This window comes from Salmo salar, chromosome 24 (assembly GCF_965601325.2).
Source record: "Salmo salar chromosome 24, fSalSal1, whole genome shotgun sequence".
Lineage (NCBI taxonomy): Eukaryota > Metazoa > Chordata > Actinopteri > Salmoniformes > Salmonidae > Salmo > Salmo salar.
In genome coordinates, this window is record NC_138314.1 from 38,804,869 (window position 1) to 38,824,810 (window position 19,942).

At 39.5% G+C, this 19,942-nt stretch overlaps 1 protein-coding gene across 1 annotated transcript; it reads left to right on the forward strand.

Annotated features, from left to right (window-relative positions):
- Window positions 1-6,184: 6,184 nt before the first annotated feature.
- Window positions 6,185-11,869, forward strand: cdo1 (cysteine dioxygenase type 1). The gene is given in 5 exon segments (NM_001141521.2): window positions 6,185-6,456; window positions 8,330-8,407; window positions 8,982-9,145; window positions 9,489-9,658; window positions 11,487-11,869. Coding segments are annotated over 5 exon segments (612 nt in total). The 5' UTR covers window positions 6,185-6,286; the 3' UTR covers window positions 11,517-11,869.
- Window positions 11,870-19,942: the final 8,073 nt, after the last annotated feature.

A 19,942-nucleotide genomic window follows, 5' to 3' on the forward strand; every position in this document is an offset into this window, starting at 1 on the left:
ATACTCCCCCTAAATACTAAGTACTTTCAAATCTGAAAAGAACTGGATAGGTGTCTCCCAGTGACTTTCCCTGATGCTTTAAACTCATTCCTCTCTCTGTAATCCCACCAGATGAACCAGCAGATGTCAGAGATGAGTCTAAACGGGGCCGGGGGGGCCATGGCCTTAGGGCAGCCCATCTCAACCATAGGGGGCTTGGCTGCCTGGCGCCTCCTCCGGCCAGACAATGGGAGATCCTCTCTGTCCTCTCCTCCTTTAAAAAGGTAAAAGGTTATCGCGAGAAGGTGAGGAAACGTGGAAATGAATGCACTTGTGAAAATTAAATAAGTCTCTCCTTCTCCACTCGCATCAGGCAGATGACGTTTACAGAGGGATCCCGATAAGCAAAAAGGTGTTATGGGTCCGCATAAAGCTTACTTCATTTTTTCAATTACTTTTCACTTCATAAGGGATAGCGTACACAGACAACTCGGCTTTGCAGCCTTCTTCAGTGTGTAGGCAGCCTTCTTCATAGGAGGAATCCCAAAATAAATGTGTAAAGTGGTTGTGCAAAATGTATAGATTAAAAACTATATGCTACTTATATTTTAACATGTGCATGCTTTTCTCCCCTGAGGAAACAACAGTTGATTCAAAGAAGGTGTGGCGGATTTCAAAACGCCTTAGTGAGCTGGTAGGATACACACGAGTATCCTCTGCTGGGGAGGCTATCGAGGAGATGAGCCAACTCCTCAGTTCGCCTATTAAAACCTCTTAAGCTGCCAGTCCCCAAAATTGGGCACTAGAATTACTTTAAAAAATATGTATTTAATTACATTACTTATTTTATTGATTTCCCACCGTTTTAGAAGTCAGAAGACAGCCATCAAGACCTTCCTACAATCATGTCAACGTCCTCTGTCGAATAAACGTCAAGTTGCTTCCCTCTGGTGGTCGGCTGTATCATTACAATTCAATTAAATTCAAAGGGATTTATTGGCACGGGAAACGTATGCAAACATTGCCAAAGCAAGTGAAATAAATAATAAACAAAATTGAAATAAACAATTAAAAATGTACAGTAAACATTACACTCACAAAAGTACAAAAGTACTATTTGAAAAGAGACATTTCAAATGTAATATTATGGTGTAGCTCAGTTGGTAGAGTATGGTGTTTGCAACACCAGGGTTGTGGGTTCAATTCCCACGGGGGACCAGTATGGGAAAAAAAAGTTTAAAAAAATGTATGAAATGTATGCACTCACTACTGTAAGTCGCTCTGGATAAGATCGTCTGCTAAATGACTAAATTGTAAAATGTATATACAGTGTTGTAATGTGCAAATAGTTACATCCATTTATATAACTTCACTAAAACCATAGCGTGCAATATGTCTGTCAGCTCAACTGGTTATTAACTAATTGACACACTCCTACATATGGCAACCACTTATCGGGTCACGTGGGAGAGGAGGATGGTGGATTTAAGGAGAGTACGAACTTTTGCCTAATTGAGAATCTCCCCCTTTCGGATTGAGCTCCCCCAGGGTTGGGGGGGGGGGGGGGGGGGGGTCAAGGGTCAGTTATCCCACTCTCTCTCCCTTTCTCTCTCTTTTGAGTGAATTGGGAGTCATCAGGGGGTGTACTCATTAGTGGCATACCATAGCTAAACATTTTGCACCATAGCAAACCGTTTACTCCAAACACTCTGCAACGTGATGTAAAAGCTGTTAAGTTACGTTTCGTTGCTAGAACATGGCGCTTGCAACGCCAGGGTTGTGGGTTAGATTCATACGGGGGCGAGTATGGGGGAAATTAGTATGAAAATGTATGCAGTTGCTAGAAGTGTCTGTGAAATGTAAATGATGAGAGTGTCTGCTAAATGAGTTAAGTGTTTTGATTAGGGGAAGGGTTACTAACATGCAAAGTCTCTAAAACATTGTAAGTAGTTGCTAAAATGCTCAAGTTATATGTGATTTCAACATGCAACCTTTGGGTTGCTAGACATTCACGTTATATCCCCAACCTCCATCCTTTGGTTTTTGGCTTAAGTAACATTCTGTCTTATGAAACCATACTAAACGTAGCATATCATACTAGCAAAGACAGTATTGTATGAAGATAGGCTAAAACTGCTTCTCCAATAGAAATCCCTGATCACACTTGTTGGTGATGTCATGGTAACGTTAGCTAGCTAAGCTCATGCCTAGAAAGACGTCATCGATATCAGTTTGTCTCTGTAGATGGTTTGTCCTCTGACAAATCAACTGTAAATTTCGGTGTTCCTCAACAGTCCATCCTCATACTCCTAGGTCTGGCTTCAGGGTGATGTTTACCGTAGGTACAGATCTAGGATCAGATTCAGGACCAATATTGTTTTCACAATGTATTTTACCTCTTGGTGATGTCATTCGGAAACATAATGTCAACTTTCTCAGCTATGCAGACGACACACATCTGTACATTTCGATGAAACATGGTGAAGCCCCAAAATTGCCCTCCCTGGAAGCCTGTTTCAGACATAAGGAAGTGGATGGCGGCACAATGTCTACAACTCGGACAAAACAGAGATGCTGGTACTAGGTCTGAAGAAACGAAGAGATCTTCTGTTGAATCTGACAATTAATCTTGACGGTTCTACAGTCGTCTCAAATAAAACTGTGAAGGACGTCGGCGTTACTCTGGACCCTGATCTCTCTTTTGACGAACATATCAAGACTGTTTCAAGGACAGCTTTTTTCCATCTACGTAACATTGCAAAAATCAGAAACTTTCTGTCCAAAAATGATGCAGAAAAATGTATCCATGCTTTTGTTACTTCTAGGTTAGACTTTCCGGGTCAGACTTTCCGTGTGGCTCAGTTGGTAGAGCATGGTGTTTGCAACACCAGGGTTGTGGGTTTGACTCCCACGGGGGACCAGTACAGAGAAGAAAATGTATGAAATGTATGCATTCACTACTGTAAGTTGCTCTGGATAAGAGTGTCTGCTAAATGACTAAAATGTAATGTAAATGTAATGCTCTACTTTCCGGCTACCCGGATAAAGCACTAAATAAACTTCAGTTAGTGCTAAACATGGCTGCTAGAATCTTGACTAGAACCACACATTTGATCATATTACACACTAGCTTCCTGTTGGCTAGGGCTGATTTCAAGGTTTTACTGCTAACCTACAAAGCATTACATGGGCTTGCTCCTACCTATCTTTCCGATTTAGTCCTGCCATACATACCTACACGTACGCTACGGTCACAAGACACAGGCCTCCTTACTGTCCCTAGAATTTCTAAGCAAACAGCTGGAGGCAGGGCTTTCCCCTATAGAGCTCCATTTTATGGAATGATCTGCCTACCCATGTGAGATACGCAGACTTGGTCTCGACCTTTAAGTCTTTATTGAAGACTCATCTCTTCAGTAGGTCCTATGATTGAGTGTAGTCTGGCCCAGGAGTGTGAAGGTGACCGGAAAGGCACTGAAGCAAAGAACCGCCCTTGCTGTCTCTGCCTGGCTGGTTCCCCTCTCTCCACTGGGATTCTCTGCCTCAAACCCTATTACAGGGACTGAGTCACTGGCTTACTGGTGCTCTTCCATGCCGTCCCTAGGAGGGGTGCGTCACTTGAGTGGGTTGAGTCACTGACGTGATCTTCCTGTCCAGGTTGGCGCCCCCCCTTGGGTTCGTGCCATTGGGGAGATCTTCGTGGGCTATCCTCGGCCTTGTCTCAGGATGGTAAGTTGGTGGTTGAAGGTATCCCTCTAGTGGTGTGTGGGCTGTGCTTTGGCAAAGTGGGTGGGGTTATATCCTACCTGTTTGGCCCTGTCCTGGGGTATCGTCGGATGGGGCCACAGTGTCTCCCGACACCTCCTGTCTCAGCCTCCAGTATTTAAGCTGCAATAGTTTATGTGTCAGGGGGTGTAACGGTTTTCTCGCGCCGAACTGCGCATGTACAGGCAGTCAAATCAAAGGCACTCCTTCAATATAAAGTTGTTTTTGATGAAAATGAAAATATGTCAGTTTGTCACCTTCACAAGATTGAAGTAATAACATGTTCAATTACTTAAGACATTGGCTCAAATCTAGGTCGTGCCTTTAAATTTTGAGAAAATGAACAACTAAGGAAGAATTTTTCACTTCTAGCATTCTTCTCAAACCCCAAATCCCAGCCAGGTCTGTTTCGCAAACATTACCGGAAGTCTCGCGATGTCAGTCCTCTGGGTTTAGAAACTCTGCGAGACTAATTTGAGTGCCATATACATACATTTACTATGTTACGTCTAGTATTTGAGGCCATGCTAATCCATAACATGTAATGGTGTCACCATTTCCCATTTGGTCCAGTCGTTTCATTGAGTAAAGTAGTGAAATAGCTATGTGGGAGAATGACATCCCCATTACGCCCATTTACCTGATCAATTGGAAATGGCAATCTTCTGAGTAGCCTACTCCCACACTTCTGTACTCGCGCCATCATTTTCAATGTTGGACATTAAGTTCCGCTTGGGTTAAGGCCCTAGGTGGCGCAAGAGTCCAATTGATTTTGATAAAACGACAATGAACATAAATTGCATTGGAACGCAACATCTGTATGTCCAAAGTGTGTAGAAATTAAATTGGTCATGATGCCTGGCCACAACTCTTCATCATGAAATTCAATCTTGATATTTACGAAAAAAAATGTACCTTACAAACATAAAAATGATAGGAAGAAGTGATTAGTTGTTCCATATATTTTGACGAAGATATATCCTCTTTAGACCTAAATGAAAGGCATCTATGAGATCATGTGTATATGCCAGCCTATAGTGTACATCACATCACCATAGATACAGGCCTGATACCCTTATATTTGGCAGCATGTCAAGGAAGACAATCGTCCCACTTCCTTTCCATAAGCTGGGAACAAATGACACCCTGGCTGTCTAATTTATAGGTTTGTGGTGCGAAATAGCATCCATAAACATGGTTTAACTTCACATGGTGTCTTGACTTTAGCGGACACGATTCTAAGACTACGTGTTACTTTTTGGGTGATCCTGTGAAGATGTGCAGGAAGTATAGCAACGGGTGATAAAATGATATAGCCTAAGGTAATAAATAAAGACACATGTTAACAAAAAGCTAAACTATCATATAACCTAATTATATTCTTCAACAGGAATAATGCCCCTGCCTATTAAATTATCTCCGTTAAAACTCTTTCTCTGAATGGCGGGTATTGAACCCAGGTCACCGTGTGCTGCAACTGCAAAACGCTGAGCTAAGCATTGGCAATAGCTCAGGTAAGTAACCCACGTTTCAGACACGTTAGTCATCGATCGCATGTGCATGGTTCAATTCCAGTTACCACACCATCACGTTACACGTAACCCCATTTGACCTCCTCCTCTGATAAACTGACAATATATGACAAGGTACCAATGGGACTGAGTGATCTACAATGCGCCACAATATATTGTGTTAGCCTGCTAAGCTATAGCATAGACATTTGCTTGGGGAGCTAACGCAACTCTTCAGGACCCAGGCAGGGTTACTCATCAGTGTTGTTCACCTCCCAACCGCCATAATATTGCATTTAAATGACTGGATGTGAGTTCAAAATTGGCAGTTGTTGCTCTCACAGATGATCTATGAAAAGCTTGAGTGGTTCTAGACAATACAATTGCCTATGATCAGATATAAATAGGCATATTCTGCTTATTTCACCAACAATGTTAACAAAACTAAATGAACATTTCTATTACGAAGTGATTACATTATTTATGAAGCAATGTTCTGCTTTAAATTCAACTCTTAATTGAATTATCTCACAAGTGATATCATGTTTTGTTGTTACTAAAACTCTGCTCTCTCTTCTCTCTCTTCTCTCTCTTTCCATTGTGGACTCAATTACTGAGACCCGACTCATTAAAAGGTTCAAAGGAGGTTATTGTAGATTGTCAAAGCAAAACTCATCCTGGAAAGGAAGCGGTTTGGTTAATTATCAGCCGCAGCCAAAACTAGGATTGGTCCAAGTAACGTTACTTGATGTGGGGGTAAATAATTAAGAATATTATAACACTTCGACCTTAAATGTATCTTATAAATAAAATCCCAGCTATTATTTACAATTGAGGACACATCCTTTATGGGAAATAGTGATGTTATTCCCATAAAGGTTGTTCATATTTGAACTCATAATAAGTTCACCCTTTTTCATAAATGGTACAGTCCAAAAAAAGTTGGCCTCAAAAAGAAGAGGGACGCTATAAAAGTAGGCTACTTCGTTAGTTGGAAAAGCGAGTTTTCAAGAACAATTACGCACTTAACCATGGAGAAAACCGAAGTGATGAAACCAAAAAGTCTTGATGACCTGATCAAATTGCTGCATAAACTCTTTGAAAGTGACAAAATCAATGTGGAGGAGGTGCAACAAATAATGGAGGCATATGACAGCAATCTACAAGAGTGGAAGCAATTTGCGATGTTTGACCCGACCAGGTAAAATTATGTTTATTTCTATTTTGAAATTACTATAATAATTGTTATTATTACTATTATACCTACTATATTGGTGTTGTTGAGTAGGCCTGTTTAATGTCGAATATATCCTATACACTGGTTATAAACATACTATTTTATAGAAAAAAATATCTGTTTAAAAAAAAGAACATGTATATTATATGCAGTTATCACCTTATCATGAAATCCTGCAACTAATAGTATTACAATGAATTGAAAAAACACCAGCCATTGACTTGAAATTGGTGGAGTGCTGGCTATATGGTGTAAACATTAACATGAAAGGTGTAGCATGAGTGATCAGCAGGCAACATTACATTTAGACCTCTCTCTCTCTCTCTCTCTCTCTCTCATTCATATATATATATATATATATATATATATATATATATATATATATATATATATATACACACACACAATTTAGAACAACTACATTTAGATCAGTGGAGGCTGCTGAGGGATGGACGGCTCATAATAATGGCTAAAACGGAGGAATGGAATGGCATCAAACACACGGAAACAGTATGCTTGATGTATTTAATACCATTCCACCGATTCTGCTCCAGCCATTACCACGAGCCAGTCCTCCTGTGATTTAGACCTCTGGTTATATATATATATATATATATATATATATATATGCGCTTACACATGACATAGGCTTCAGAGGATTCAATGGCAGTGGGATGTCTCTCATATTTGCAATTATTCACTGTGTTAATAATATTATATTGTTAATATAGCCTACATTATGAATGTTTAACTACAAAACACATTTTAACAGATTATATTAAACTTTTGCTATGTAAAATAAGCAATATATAAGCAATATATTAAAAGCAAAAAATAAGCAATATATTAAATATTTATAAAATATAGCCTAGCATGCATGCGCTAACTTTTAAAACTTAAAAAAAGTTACATTTGAAGATGTTGACAACAGAATGAGACTTTCAAAATGAGTTTCATTGTTTGCGTCACCAAAAAGAAAATGCCATATCCACAGTTTTTCCCGACTTCCGCCATCAACTTGGGAATGTTTTGATTCTTGTGAGGGGTGGGGGGTAAATGGAGGGTGGGAACCCGTCCGCAAATCAGAATTCGAGACAGATCTCCACCGGTTGCTTTGAGGACATGCTGTGCATTTGAGGTATGATCACACACTGGACCTTGCAGCTGCTACAAAATCACTGATGAATTTCTATGCACCCAAAAACGTGACTGGTGTAATTTAAGCAGAGACATGATCTGGGCCATAGTAGGTTGTTTGAAAGGATCTCTATATCATCAGATATTAACAGTACTCCTACTACATTTATTTAGGCCAATCACTAACGAACAGGCTTTATCAATAGCCTGAATCACTGTGTGGTGAATTTGGGAATAACATTTGTAGTTATTTTTATGGAAATTGGTGGGTAAAGCATTTCAGTTAGTTTTGAGCTAAAACATAATTTGAAAGTTTTCTGAATGAGTCACACCACTAATAACAAAATCCATTGCAATCCATCTGTCCAAACCCTTTTCCTCTGGTCTTTATTCTGACATTAGTGTAAGTATTTATGCCAGATAATTTGCATGTAAGGTATTGGGGTAGTTGCAAATCAGTTTGTGGCTATACCATACGATTCAGTGTCCTACATTTCAGTGTAGCTATAACAAAGGCATCGGATGTCCTACCTTTGTTCTAAAAGCATCAGTTGACATACACCCCACAATGTTGGACAGGTGCTGACTAACGTAATAATAAATATAAGCAAAAATGCAATTAATGCTACCAATAATTGAATGGCTAAACAGTATTTTTGTTCTAACCCACACCTCTGTTTGTGTTGTGAATGTGTTCCAGGTATACAAGGAACCTGGTGGATGAAGGGAACGGAAAGTTCAACCTCATTTTACTCTGTTGGGGAGAGGGTCAGGGCAGGTTAGACATTTTTGCAAACAATGTTGAAAGTTATTTGATCTGATCCATCGAAAGCCCTCATACTTATTCCGGTGCTATTTCTATAAGAGTGTATATCGTCAGTTTGAAATAGTATTGGCAGAACCAGTGTAATTACAATGTGTTATGTGACTTGTCAGGTAAAACATCAGTATGTCGTTCTACTGAAATTAAAAAACATGCTTCAGAGTCCAAGGTTCTTGTTAAAGTCAGCATTATGTATGTTTTACAAAGATAAATACATTTGGGTAATAATTTGCCCCTTTCAAACAGTCAGATATTGACAATTGGTCACCTTACATTGCTTGAGGCAGAGAGAAAGGTACAGAATAGCAGATTGTAGCTAATGTAGTTTGAGAGGTGAAGTTATACTGTATGTCAGTAGACCACATGATATATAACATTTAACACAAAAGGCAGAAAATGTGTCCTTAAACAGGACTATTTTAGAACTAATGAACCTGTACAGACACATAACCATAGGTACTAAGGTTGAGCCCCATATAACACTGTTCTGGAACATTCTAAGAGTGTCTGTGTTTTTCACCACTTGCAGCAGTATCCATGACCACACAGACTCCCACTGTTTCATGAAGATGCTGCAAGGCCAACTGAAGGAGACGTTGTTTGAATGGCCCAATAACAAAACACAGGATGTTGGTGACATGGTTCAGAAATCTCAGAGAATTCTGAAAGAAAACCAGTGTGCCTACATCAATGGTAAGATTCAAGGCAGTTTAGTATTTCCTCAACATTTGAGTGTCAGACAACATAAAGAGGCATTTATTCATATTATTTACACACATAATATGCATGTATATCTTTATAAACATCCTCTTACAGGTGAATATCTTTACTTTCATGTATTTGATTATCTGAAAACTAGTTGTACATGTTACAAAGGATTGTTACATATTATACAAATTCTTAATGGATACTGTATGACTCGTATGTGTTGTGTTCGGTGTAAAATTACCATTAGCGGAAACTAACAGCTGTGTGATATTTTAATGTTTTACCTTCCGTTGCCATATCATAGATGTGTTGTGTTTGTCGGTTTTAGATTCCCTTGGGTTGCACAGAGTAGAGAACGACAGTCACACCGAAGGTTCGGTCAGTTTGCACCTGTACAGTCCACCCTTCGATACCTGCCAGACCTTTGACGAGCGCACAGGACACAAGAACACTGCCAAGATGACGTTCTGGAGCAAATTTGGAAAGAGGACTCAATCTGTAAGCATTCTTTCTTAAATTAAGCACCGTTCTTACCCAAGCTCATTATAGCCATGATATCATTATCTAAGCATTGGTTTATTAAGTGTTAATAGATATTATTTCCAATCACTGAAGTTTTACAACTTTCGTTTATCTAAGAGCATAAGTATATCACCCAAGCCAGTGGAGATTGATGTAAGTTGTGAATGTATTGGTGAAAGGGCAGGTTGCCATTTATTGTCATGAACCTTGCCCTGAAGGCGGCTATGCAGAGTGGTCATTAGCTGATGCTGCCACAGTCATAAAATATGATTTTAAACCTAACCCGTACCTTAACCCTAAGCTTAACCACACAGCTAACCCTAATGCATAACCTAATCTTAAATTAAGACCAAAAAGCACATTTTGGTTTTTATGAATTTTTACAATATAGCCTATTTTGACTTTGCAGCTGGTTCATTTAGCGGGAATCGCTCAGTTCTGTCTCCAGCTCAAGATTCATGACAATACATGTGGTGAAAGGTGCCATAAGCTATTTGATATGGTTCAAACGGCTTGTTGTTGAAGGTCCACAGAGTAGGTCTACCATCAGACATTATGTTTAATTTGAATCTCACAGAACTTAATTGAAACGATGGGACACTCGTTATTGTCCCATGAATCACTCACGGATATCTTTGAACAAATAGTTCAGCTGGCAGCTGTTTTTAACAGTTCATTTAAGAACACAAACATGTTTTGAAAGCTGTAAAAACTTGGTGTCTGGACCTTCATTGTTTAACTTGACTGAGTGTGCTGAAAGTTCATGATTGGTGACCTCTAAGGTAGTAACATGAGACGTATCAGTTTTGGCATCGTCACATTATGAGGACAACCCTGGTCTCTGAGCTCTTTACACTCTGTATAGAGTAACTGTTCTGTTGCCTGCTCACACATCCTGACTCTTAGGCTACTTTAACTGTTCTGTTGCCTGCTCACACATCCTGACTCTTAGGCTACTTTAACTGTTCTGTTGCCTGCTCACACATCCTGACTCTTAGGCTACTTTAACTGTTCTGTTGCCTGCTCACACATCCTGACTCTTAGGCTACTTTAACTGTTCTGTTGCCTGCTCACACATCCTGACTCTTAGGCTACTTTAACTGTTCTGTTGCCTGCTCACACATCCTGACTCTTAGGCTACTTTAACTGTTCTGTTGCCTGCTCACACATCCTGACTCTTAGGCTACTTTAACTGTTCTGTTGCCTGCTCACACATCCTGACTCTTAGGCTACTTTAACGTTTCTTTCCAAATTGTTTCCAGATGTTTAATTACGCAGGAAGTCTGCAAGTCATTTCCACCCCAGTACAATCAGCAATTCGGTGAAGCCCTTAGTATTTTAAAATACATTTACTGTATTTTTTAAGCGTGTAAGCTTCCGTTTTGTGTTGTGGTTAAGAATTCAAGGAATCTGTTCCCACAGGCTGATAGATGTGTAACTGGGAGACTGTGTTCCACACAGCTATAGTTTTAATCTATTGAGCATTTGGAAGCCTGCATGTAATGTTCAGACTGGCTGGCTGCTTTATCAACAGCAGGGAGCTTATCTAAAATCCGCAAATTGCTTAAGTTTATCTTGACCAAGCCACTTCTGGCCTGCATATTACAACACCGCTAGTATGTTGGATAAGATAAGAGTATGGACCTCAACACTTCTCCCCTCAATGATTTGTTTTCATATTGTTGTTTTTGTGTTTGGGTGATATGAAGTTTCTCAAATGGCCAATACAGGTTTTGAATATTAGTGCTGTTGATCATCATGCTTCGTGCTATGGCTTAACTTACTGCACATTTATATTTTACAGGAAACAACAGTCTCACAAGAAAACAACTGAGGCGCAGAAGAAAACAATTGCGCTTGGAATGATAGTGTTGTCAAATAGAGTCAACATGAAGCTGTAAATAAGGAAAATTCGTACCTAGACATATAGGGGATCTTAATTTGAGCCAGTTTGCTACAGAATGAAAATTATTCTGCAGCAACAGGAAATGTGACCTGTGTAACAACACTTTTGCACTGTTATAGCATATGGTTGAAGTGTATTATGTATGAGTGGAAATAGGTTGTCTTTTACATCAAGGAATGTCATCAACAGTTTTACACTTTTATTGAAGTGTTATTGATTTTTACAAATAATTGTCTTAACACTTGTCAAAATAGTGATGTAACATTAAATTATTTGTGCAGTTAAATTAGCTTTATACGTGTATTATTTGAAAATGTGATCCCTGTCATTGATATTTCCAGAGTGTTGTGCTTTTTGGGATTAGAAGGGGTGTTAATTGGCATTAGCTATTTCAGTGTCACTCTTGAATGTGTTTCATTGTTTTAACCTCAGTATAAGGAGACTTGTCAAGGATTTTCTGGACTTGTGGGTCGCGGGTGGATTATAATAAAAACAATGTTCAGTAGAACAAGGCACTCACTTTTTCTCAGTATTTTGCATGTTTTTTGTTTTTTTTAAATTGTAGATGAATTTAGATAGTTGATAGTTTACAACATAGTGCCACGATTGCATTGTCAGTTAAAATGAATAATACAGTATAAGATATTGTGAATGATAAGCCTTGCTTTGACTGTTGACCATTACATTTAAACATTTTAAATCATGAGATACTGTTGTGTGTGTGTGTGTTTTTTAATCAACCTATTAGTATACTCTCAAATGAACAAAATGTTTTTGACAGTACTTGCTGATATAAAACCTGCTTACTGTCCATACAGTCACATCCATAATTATTGGCACCCTTGATAAAGATAAGCAAAAAAGACTGTATAAAAAATATATTTCAAATACAGTCCTGAGCTATATTGTTTGCTCAGAGGAAGAGATTTTGTTTAATAAGTAGTACTGTTTTTCTCTCAAAGGTAGGTGTCAAAATTATTGGCACACCTAAAGATTCTCCAAAATAAAAAAGTAAATCTGCATCCTAACATTCTACATTTTTAAGTTAAACTCAGTTTAAGGTGTTCTGCCCTTTCGGTATTATGCCCTTCATTGGAGTATAAAAACTAGGTAATATTCCTCTGTCATCCTTCACCATGGGAAAAGGCAAAGAATTCACAAATGAAAAGATACAAATGGTTGCTGACTTTCAAAAATCAGGAAATGGGTACATAAAAGTAGCACAAAAACAACCATACACTACCGTTCAAAAGTTTGGGGTCACTTAGAAATGTCCTGGTTTTTGAAAGAAAAGCACATTTCTTGTCCATTAAAATAACATCAAATTGATAAGAAATACAGTGTAGACATTGTATTGTAAATAACTATTGTAGCTGGAAACGGCAGATGTTTAATGGAATATCTACATAGGTGTACAGAGGCCCATTATCAGCAACCATCACCCCTGTGTTCCAATGGCACGTTGTGTTAGCTATTTCTGATCAATTTTATGCTAACAGTAACCGCAGCCAGGGGCGCAACTTTGTTTTATATTTTTTATTTTTTAGTCAGATAAACACTCCAAACAGCCTAACCAAACAGCCTAACAGACAAACCAAATTGGAGGCATCCACATGGTCCTAAAGCACACCATTGCCTTGTTTTGTGTCACATTCCAATGATAAAACTGGGGGGGACAAAAATGCATTTTCAGAATGTGGAGGGGATCCCTCCGGTCCCGAGTGAAAGTTGTGCCCCTAACCACAGCTTAAGAGTCAAGTTATTGCAAAAAGGGTCCATGCAGATAGTCTGGATAGCTATTGGTTAACTATTTAACTGACTATTTAGCAGTCTTATGGCTTGAGGGTAGAAGCTGTTCAGGACAGAGAGAACAGTCTATGACTTGGGTGGCTGAAGTCTTATGTCTCTGCATACAGTATGACGGAAGTTAGAGGTAGCTTCGCGAGACAATTCTAACTAGCGTTAGCGCAATGACTGGAAGTCTATGGTATCTACTAGCACGAGACATAAAAATGGTATCCATGAGTTCATCTGACTCTGGGGAAGTAGATAAAGGGCTTCATTGCCAAAATCCTGAAGTATCCCTTTAAAGTCAACGGCATCATAAACTACCAAGTACCAGGACATTTTATCCAGATGCCTCTGCCAGGAGGCTGAAACATGTCCGCAAGTGGATCTTCCAGCAAGACAATAACCCCAAGCAACCATCACAATCTACAAAGAAATGCTTAATTGACTACAAAATCAACCTATTGCAATGGCCATCTCAGTCTCTGGACCTGAACTCCATTGGAAACCTGTGGTTTTAATCGAAGAGGGCAGTCCATATGTGCAGGCCGAAGGATATCAAGGATCTGGAAAGATTCTGTATGGAAAAATGGTCTAAGATCACACCCAATGTGTTCTCCAATCTTATGAAACATTTTGGAAAAAGGCTCAGTGCCGTTATCCTCGCAAGGGGAAGGAGTATTGAAAACAGGGGTTCCAATCATTTCTAATCCTAACTTTTAGAAGAAAAAATATATAATTTGTTAAACAAATTATATTTCTCTATTAGTTTAAAATAATCTAATTTAGCAATTATTTTGAGCATATAATATAGCTCAGTATTTATCAAGGGTGCCAATAATTTGGGATTTCACTGTACTGATATACCGTACACGTACAATACATTTGTTCTTCAAACAATCTTGTGTGAATGTGTTTACATTTAAATTTGCCCCAGTATTGAATGTGGCAAAGTCTTATCCTAGTAGGCCTACATGCTACACCAGTAAAAAAAAATGTTTGATAAGAGACCATATTTAGTAAGGTAAATTAATGAGGCGATTATGACTAAGATAAGAGGATTTTTGGTAGTTACAGTCTTGTCCCATCGCTGCAACTCCCGTACAAACTCGGAAGAGGCGAAGGTTGCAACACAGCCTGGGATCGAACTCAGGTCTGTAGTGATGCTTCTAGAACTGCGATGCAGTGTCTTAGACCGCTGCACCACTCGGGAGGTCCTAGATATGAGAAACATCTACCATGGTTTGTGTTCATCGTGTTCCTCGTGACACAAGTTAAACTTTAAAAAATAACCTGATTATGGAGGGATAGTATCCTCACCAACAATATCCTAATGCCAGTGATTCAGATAACGCGCATGTTCTCAAACAGACTTGGTGAGTGTGTGCCACTGGCATACCACACATCCCCGCAGCCGCTGCCCATGGATAGCATATGGATATCCCATAAGCCATGGCAAAAAAACATTTAATTACATGAAATTAGCAACATTGGAATTAGCTGTAAAACTGCTAAATCTTCTCTCAGCCATATCAACATTTACTCTCTGTCCCATGGCAAAATGTGTAGAATTGCAGGAAATCAGCTATAAAACTGCACATTCTTCTCTTGGCCGCATGGCAAAAAATGTAGAATAGTAGCCAGTTAGCTGTTTTCCCCAAGGAAATATCCCCCCAAGAAATATGTTCTGCATGTACCAGATTTTTTAAATCATTTTTAATTTTGTAAACATTTATTTCACCTTTATTTAACCAGGTAGGCTAGTTGAGACAAGTTCTCATTTACAACTGCGACCTGGCCAAGATAAAGCAAAGCAGTGCGACACAAACAACAACACAGAGTTACACATGGAATAAAAAAACATACAGTCAATAATACAATAGAAAAAGTCTATATACAGTGTGTGCAAATGAGGTAGGATAAGGGAGGTAAAGCAATAAATAGGCCATAGTGGCGAAATAATTACCATACAGCAATTAAACACTGGAGGGATAGATGTGCAGAAGAATGTGCAAGTGGAGATACTGGAGTGCAAAGGAGCAAGATAAATAAATAAATACAGTATGGGGATGAGGTAGTTGGATGGGCTATTTACAGATGGGCTATGTACAGGTGCAGTGATCTGTGAGCTGCTCTGACAGCTGGTGCTTAAAGTTAGTGAGGGAGATATGAGTCTCCAGCTTCAGTGATTTTTGCAGTTCGTTCCAGTCATTGGCAGCAGAGAACTGGAAGGAAAGGCGGCCAAATGAGGAATTGGCTTTGGGGGTGACCAGTGAAATATACCTGCTGGAGCGCGTGCTACGGGTGGGTGCTGCTATGGTGACCAGCGATCTGAGATAAGGTGGGGCTTTACCTAGCAAATACTTATCGATGACCTGGAGCCAGTGGGTTTGGCGACGAATATGAAGCGAGTATGAAGCATACAGGTCGCAGTGGTGGGTGGTATATGGGGCTTTGGTGACAAAACGGATGGCACTGTGATAGGCTGCATCCAATTTGCTGAGTAGAGTGTTGGAGGCTATTTTGTAAATGACATCTCCGAAGTCAAGGATCAGTAGGATAGTCAGTTTTAAAAGGGTATGTTTAGCAGCATGAGTGAAGGATGCTTTGTTGCGAAATAGGAAGCCGATTCTCAATTTAATTTGGGATTGGAGATGCTTAATGTGAGTCTGGAAGGGGAGTTTACAGTCTAACCAGACACCTAGGTATTTGTAGTTGTCGACATATTCTAAGTCAGAACCGTCCAGAGTAGTGATTCTGGATGGGCGGGCAGGTGTGGGCAGCGATCGGTTGAAGAGCATGCATTTAGTTTTACTTGCATTTAATAGCAGTTGGAGGCTACGGAAGGAGAGTTGTATGGCATTGAAGCTCATCTGGAGGTTAGTTAACGCAGTGTGCAAAGGAGGGCCAGATGTATACAGAATGGTGTCGTCTGCTTAGAGGTGGATCAGAAATATATAATGGGCAGGGTTTTGGTCTTGCACCAAAGTACATCAAGTACACAAGTGTCGTGTCTTTGGGGGTACCATTAAACTGAAGATATGTTTATCAATTAGCTCCCTGTAATTATTATCATGCGATTAAACTGATTAATCGTTTAATTGTAATTAACTAGGAGATCGGGGCACCAAGGAGAATATTCAGATTACAAAGCTATAATTTTCCTAATATAACTTTCCTGTACTATAATATTCTATTATAGTATAGGCCGATTATCTTCTGGTTTAAATGGTGTATTTTACCTTTAGTCCAGTCTCATTCCAAACGTCGTAAATTGTTGTATCTGCACGAACCCAGTCTTTACTAAAATCATCCATACATCAATTGTCTTAAAATCATTTATTTACTACACTAAGTAATTAACAGAAAACATACAAACAGTAATTATCGTCACAAAGGATTGGTAGAGGAATGTGCCCTTGTGGGCTAAACAGGCAGGTCGGCCTGTTGAACAATGGATCATAAAAGGTCAGCTGTGGCACACAGAGTTCATTAATATTAACAATTGACAATTGAAGGCTCACTCATTCGGGAACAATTGCAATCAATATATATTTACACTCAGTGTGTCGTTCTGATTCTTGTTGGAGAGTAGTTCTGATGGAGAGTCTCTCTCTCTCGGTTAGAATGGATCTTTCAAAGCGACATTCATTAATGTCGTCATCGAATGGTTGTTTCGTTGGTCTTCGCGTTCAATGATATAATTTACTTAGCTGCAGACTAATAATTAATATCAAAGACTTGTTCTTATTCTGTCCGTATCAATAGTCTAAAAGTTAACCACGTGGTATAGTTCACTTTCAGTAGAGGAATTGGATGGTCAAACCTATGGGCCATCGAGTGGAGGCCTGCTCTGGGGAAATGTAAATCAAGGGGTGTTTTATAGTGCCCATCGAACAGGCTTGTCAAATGACGCCTGGTCCTGTATGGGTCCCTGGGGGCGTGCCCATGACTGAGCTAGACTTGGTTACAGAAATACAATTCTATCACATTACATCAGTACATAGCATCTCAATGTCTTACAAAAGCTTTATCCTTATTAATACATTCTATACAACCATTATGATGCTATTATATAAACAGTTTTATGGTAATATGGCTATATTGTCTCTTCTGAGTATCACAAAATTGTACCAAGCGGATCAGTTCGTAGCTGGATTCTTCACCAATCTTCCATACCTTCTCCAGAACACAAAATGTCGCTTGGCTCTCCAATTCTATGAGTTGGAAGAATTTCCTGTGTCTCTCTATGGGCCATGTGGCCAGAGACTCTCCTGGAATTTTAGAGTTTTTACAACCCTTTACACACAGGGTGGATTGGCGGGAAGGTAGGTTGGGTGGTTGTGCAAAAGGGAGGGGGTCAACTGTCCTCCCTGTACCAAAAGAGGCCAACGTCATGACACAAGCAACAGCAAAAACAAGTGGATGAATAATGTTCACTTCATGGCTATAGTGTCAGAATTAGCATAACTGTGTGATATAGGTTACAGTATGAGTTTGAGTAAAAATACTGAGTTCGTTATATTCTAAGATTTCATAACCATAGCTGGTTCCTTTCCTAATGTAACCATGCCTATGACCACAAACAGAAAAAAAGTTTAAGCTGCATCAGAACACTGTGGCTTTACAGCCCCGTCACTAATACAGCTAGTGATCAGTTAAATACCAATATTTTCCAAGTTGCTCATTGAACCCTTCATGGTTCGGAGAAAGTTCATTAGTATGCTATCAAGAAAATATTTACCAATTTGTTTTACAAACATGTGTTTGAAAACTGAGTAAGCAAAGCTTGAGGCAGTCATATTTTCTAATTGGTATGACCATAAAAAAATACTCATCATCTGAGGAAACCTACATACTGTATACAGTGCCTTCGGAAAGTATTCAGACCCCTTGACTTTTTCTACATTTTGTTACGTTACAGCCTTATTCTAAAACTGATTAATAGTTTTTTCCCCTCATCAATCTACACACAATACCCCACAATGACGAAGCAAAAACAGGTGCTTAGACATTTTTGCTAATTTATAAAAAATACAAAAATAAAACATAACATTTACATAAATATTCAGACCCTTTACTCAGTACTTTCTTGAAGCACCTTTGGCAGTGATCATAGCCTTGAGTCTTCTTGGTTATCACGCTGCAAGCTTGGTACACCTGTATTTGGGGAGTTTCTCTCATTCTTCTCTGCAGATCCTCTCAAGCTCTGTCAGGTTGGATGGGGAGAGTTGCTGCACAGCTATTTTCAAGTCTCTCTAGAGATTTTCGATCGTGTTCAAGTCCGGGCTCTGGCTGGGCCACTCAAGGATATTCAGAGACTTGTCCCAAAGCCGTTGGCTGTGAGCTTAGGGTCGTTGTCCTGTTGGAAGGTGAAACTTAGCCCCAGTCTGAGGTGCTGAGTGCTCTGGAGCAGGTTTCATCAAGGAGCTCTCTGTACTTTGCTCCTTTCATCTTTCCCTCGATCCTGACTAGTCTCCTAGTCCCTGCCGTTGACAAACATCCCCATACCATGCTTTACCGTAGGGATGGTGCCAGGTTTCCTCCAGATTTGACGCTTGGCATTCAGACCAAAGAGTTCAATCTTGGTTTCATCAGACCAAGGAATCTGGTTTCTCATGGTCTGAGAGTCTATAGGTGTTTTTTGGCAAACTCCAAGTGGGCTGTCATGTGCCTTTTACTGAGGAGTGCCTTGCCTTCCGTCTGGCACTCTACCATAAAGGTCTGATTGATGGAGTGCTGCAGAAATGGTTGTCCTTCTGGAAGGTTTTCCCAGCTCCACAGAGGAACTCTGGAGCTCTGTCAGAGTGACCATCGGGTTCTTGGTCACCTCCCTGACCAAGGCCTTCTCCCCTGATTGCTCAGTTTGGCCGGGCGGCCACCTTTAGGAAGAGTCTTGGTGGTTCCAAACTTCCTCCATTTTTGGTACCCTTCCCCCAAAGAGCTCTGACACTATCCTGTCTCGGAGCTCTACGGACAATTCCTTCGACCTCATGGTTTGGTTTTTGCTCTGACAAGCACTGTCAACTGTGGGACCTTATATAGACAGGTGTGTGCCTTTCCAAATAATGTCCAATAAATTGAATTTACCACAGGTGGACACGAATCAAGTTGCAGCAACATCACAAGGATGATCACTGAAAACAGGATGCAACTGAGCTCAATTTCGAGTCTCATGGCAAAGGGTCTGAATACTTACGTAAATAATGTATTTAATTTTCTATTTTTAATACATTTCCAAACATTTCTAAAAACGTGTTTTCACTTTGTCATTATTGGGTATAGTGTGTAGATTTCTGAGGATTTTTATTTATTTAATCAATTTTAGAATAAGGCTGTAACGTAAGAAATTGTTGAAAAAGTCAAGGGGTCTGAATACTTTCCGAAGGCAATGTACAGTTGAAGTGAGAAGTTTACATACACCTTAGCCAAATACATTTAAACTCAGTTTTTCACAATTTCTGACATTTAATCCTAGTAAAAATTCCCTGTCTTAGGTCAGTTAGGATCACCACTTTATTTTAAGAATGTGAAATGTCAGAATAATAGTAGAGAGAATTATTTAT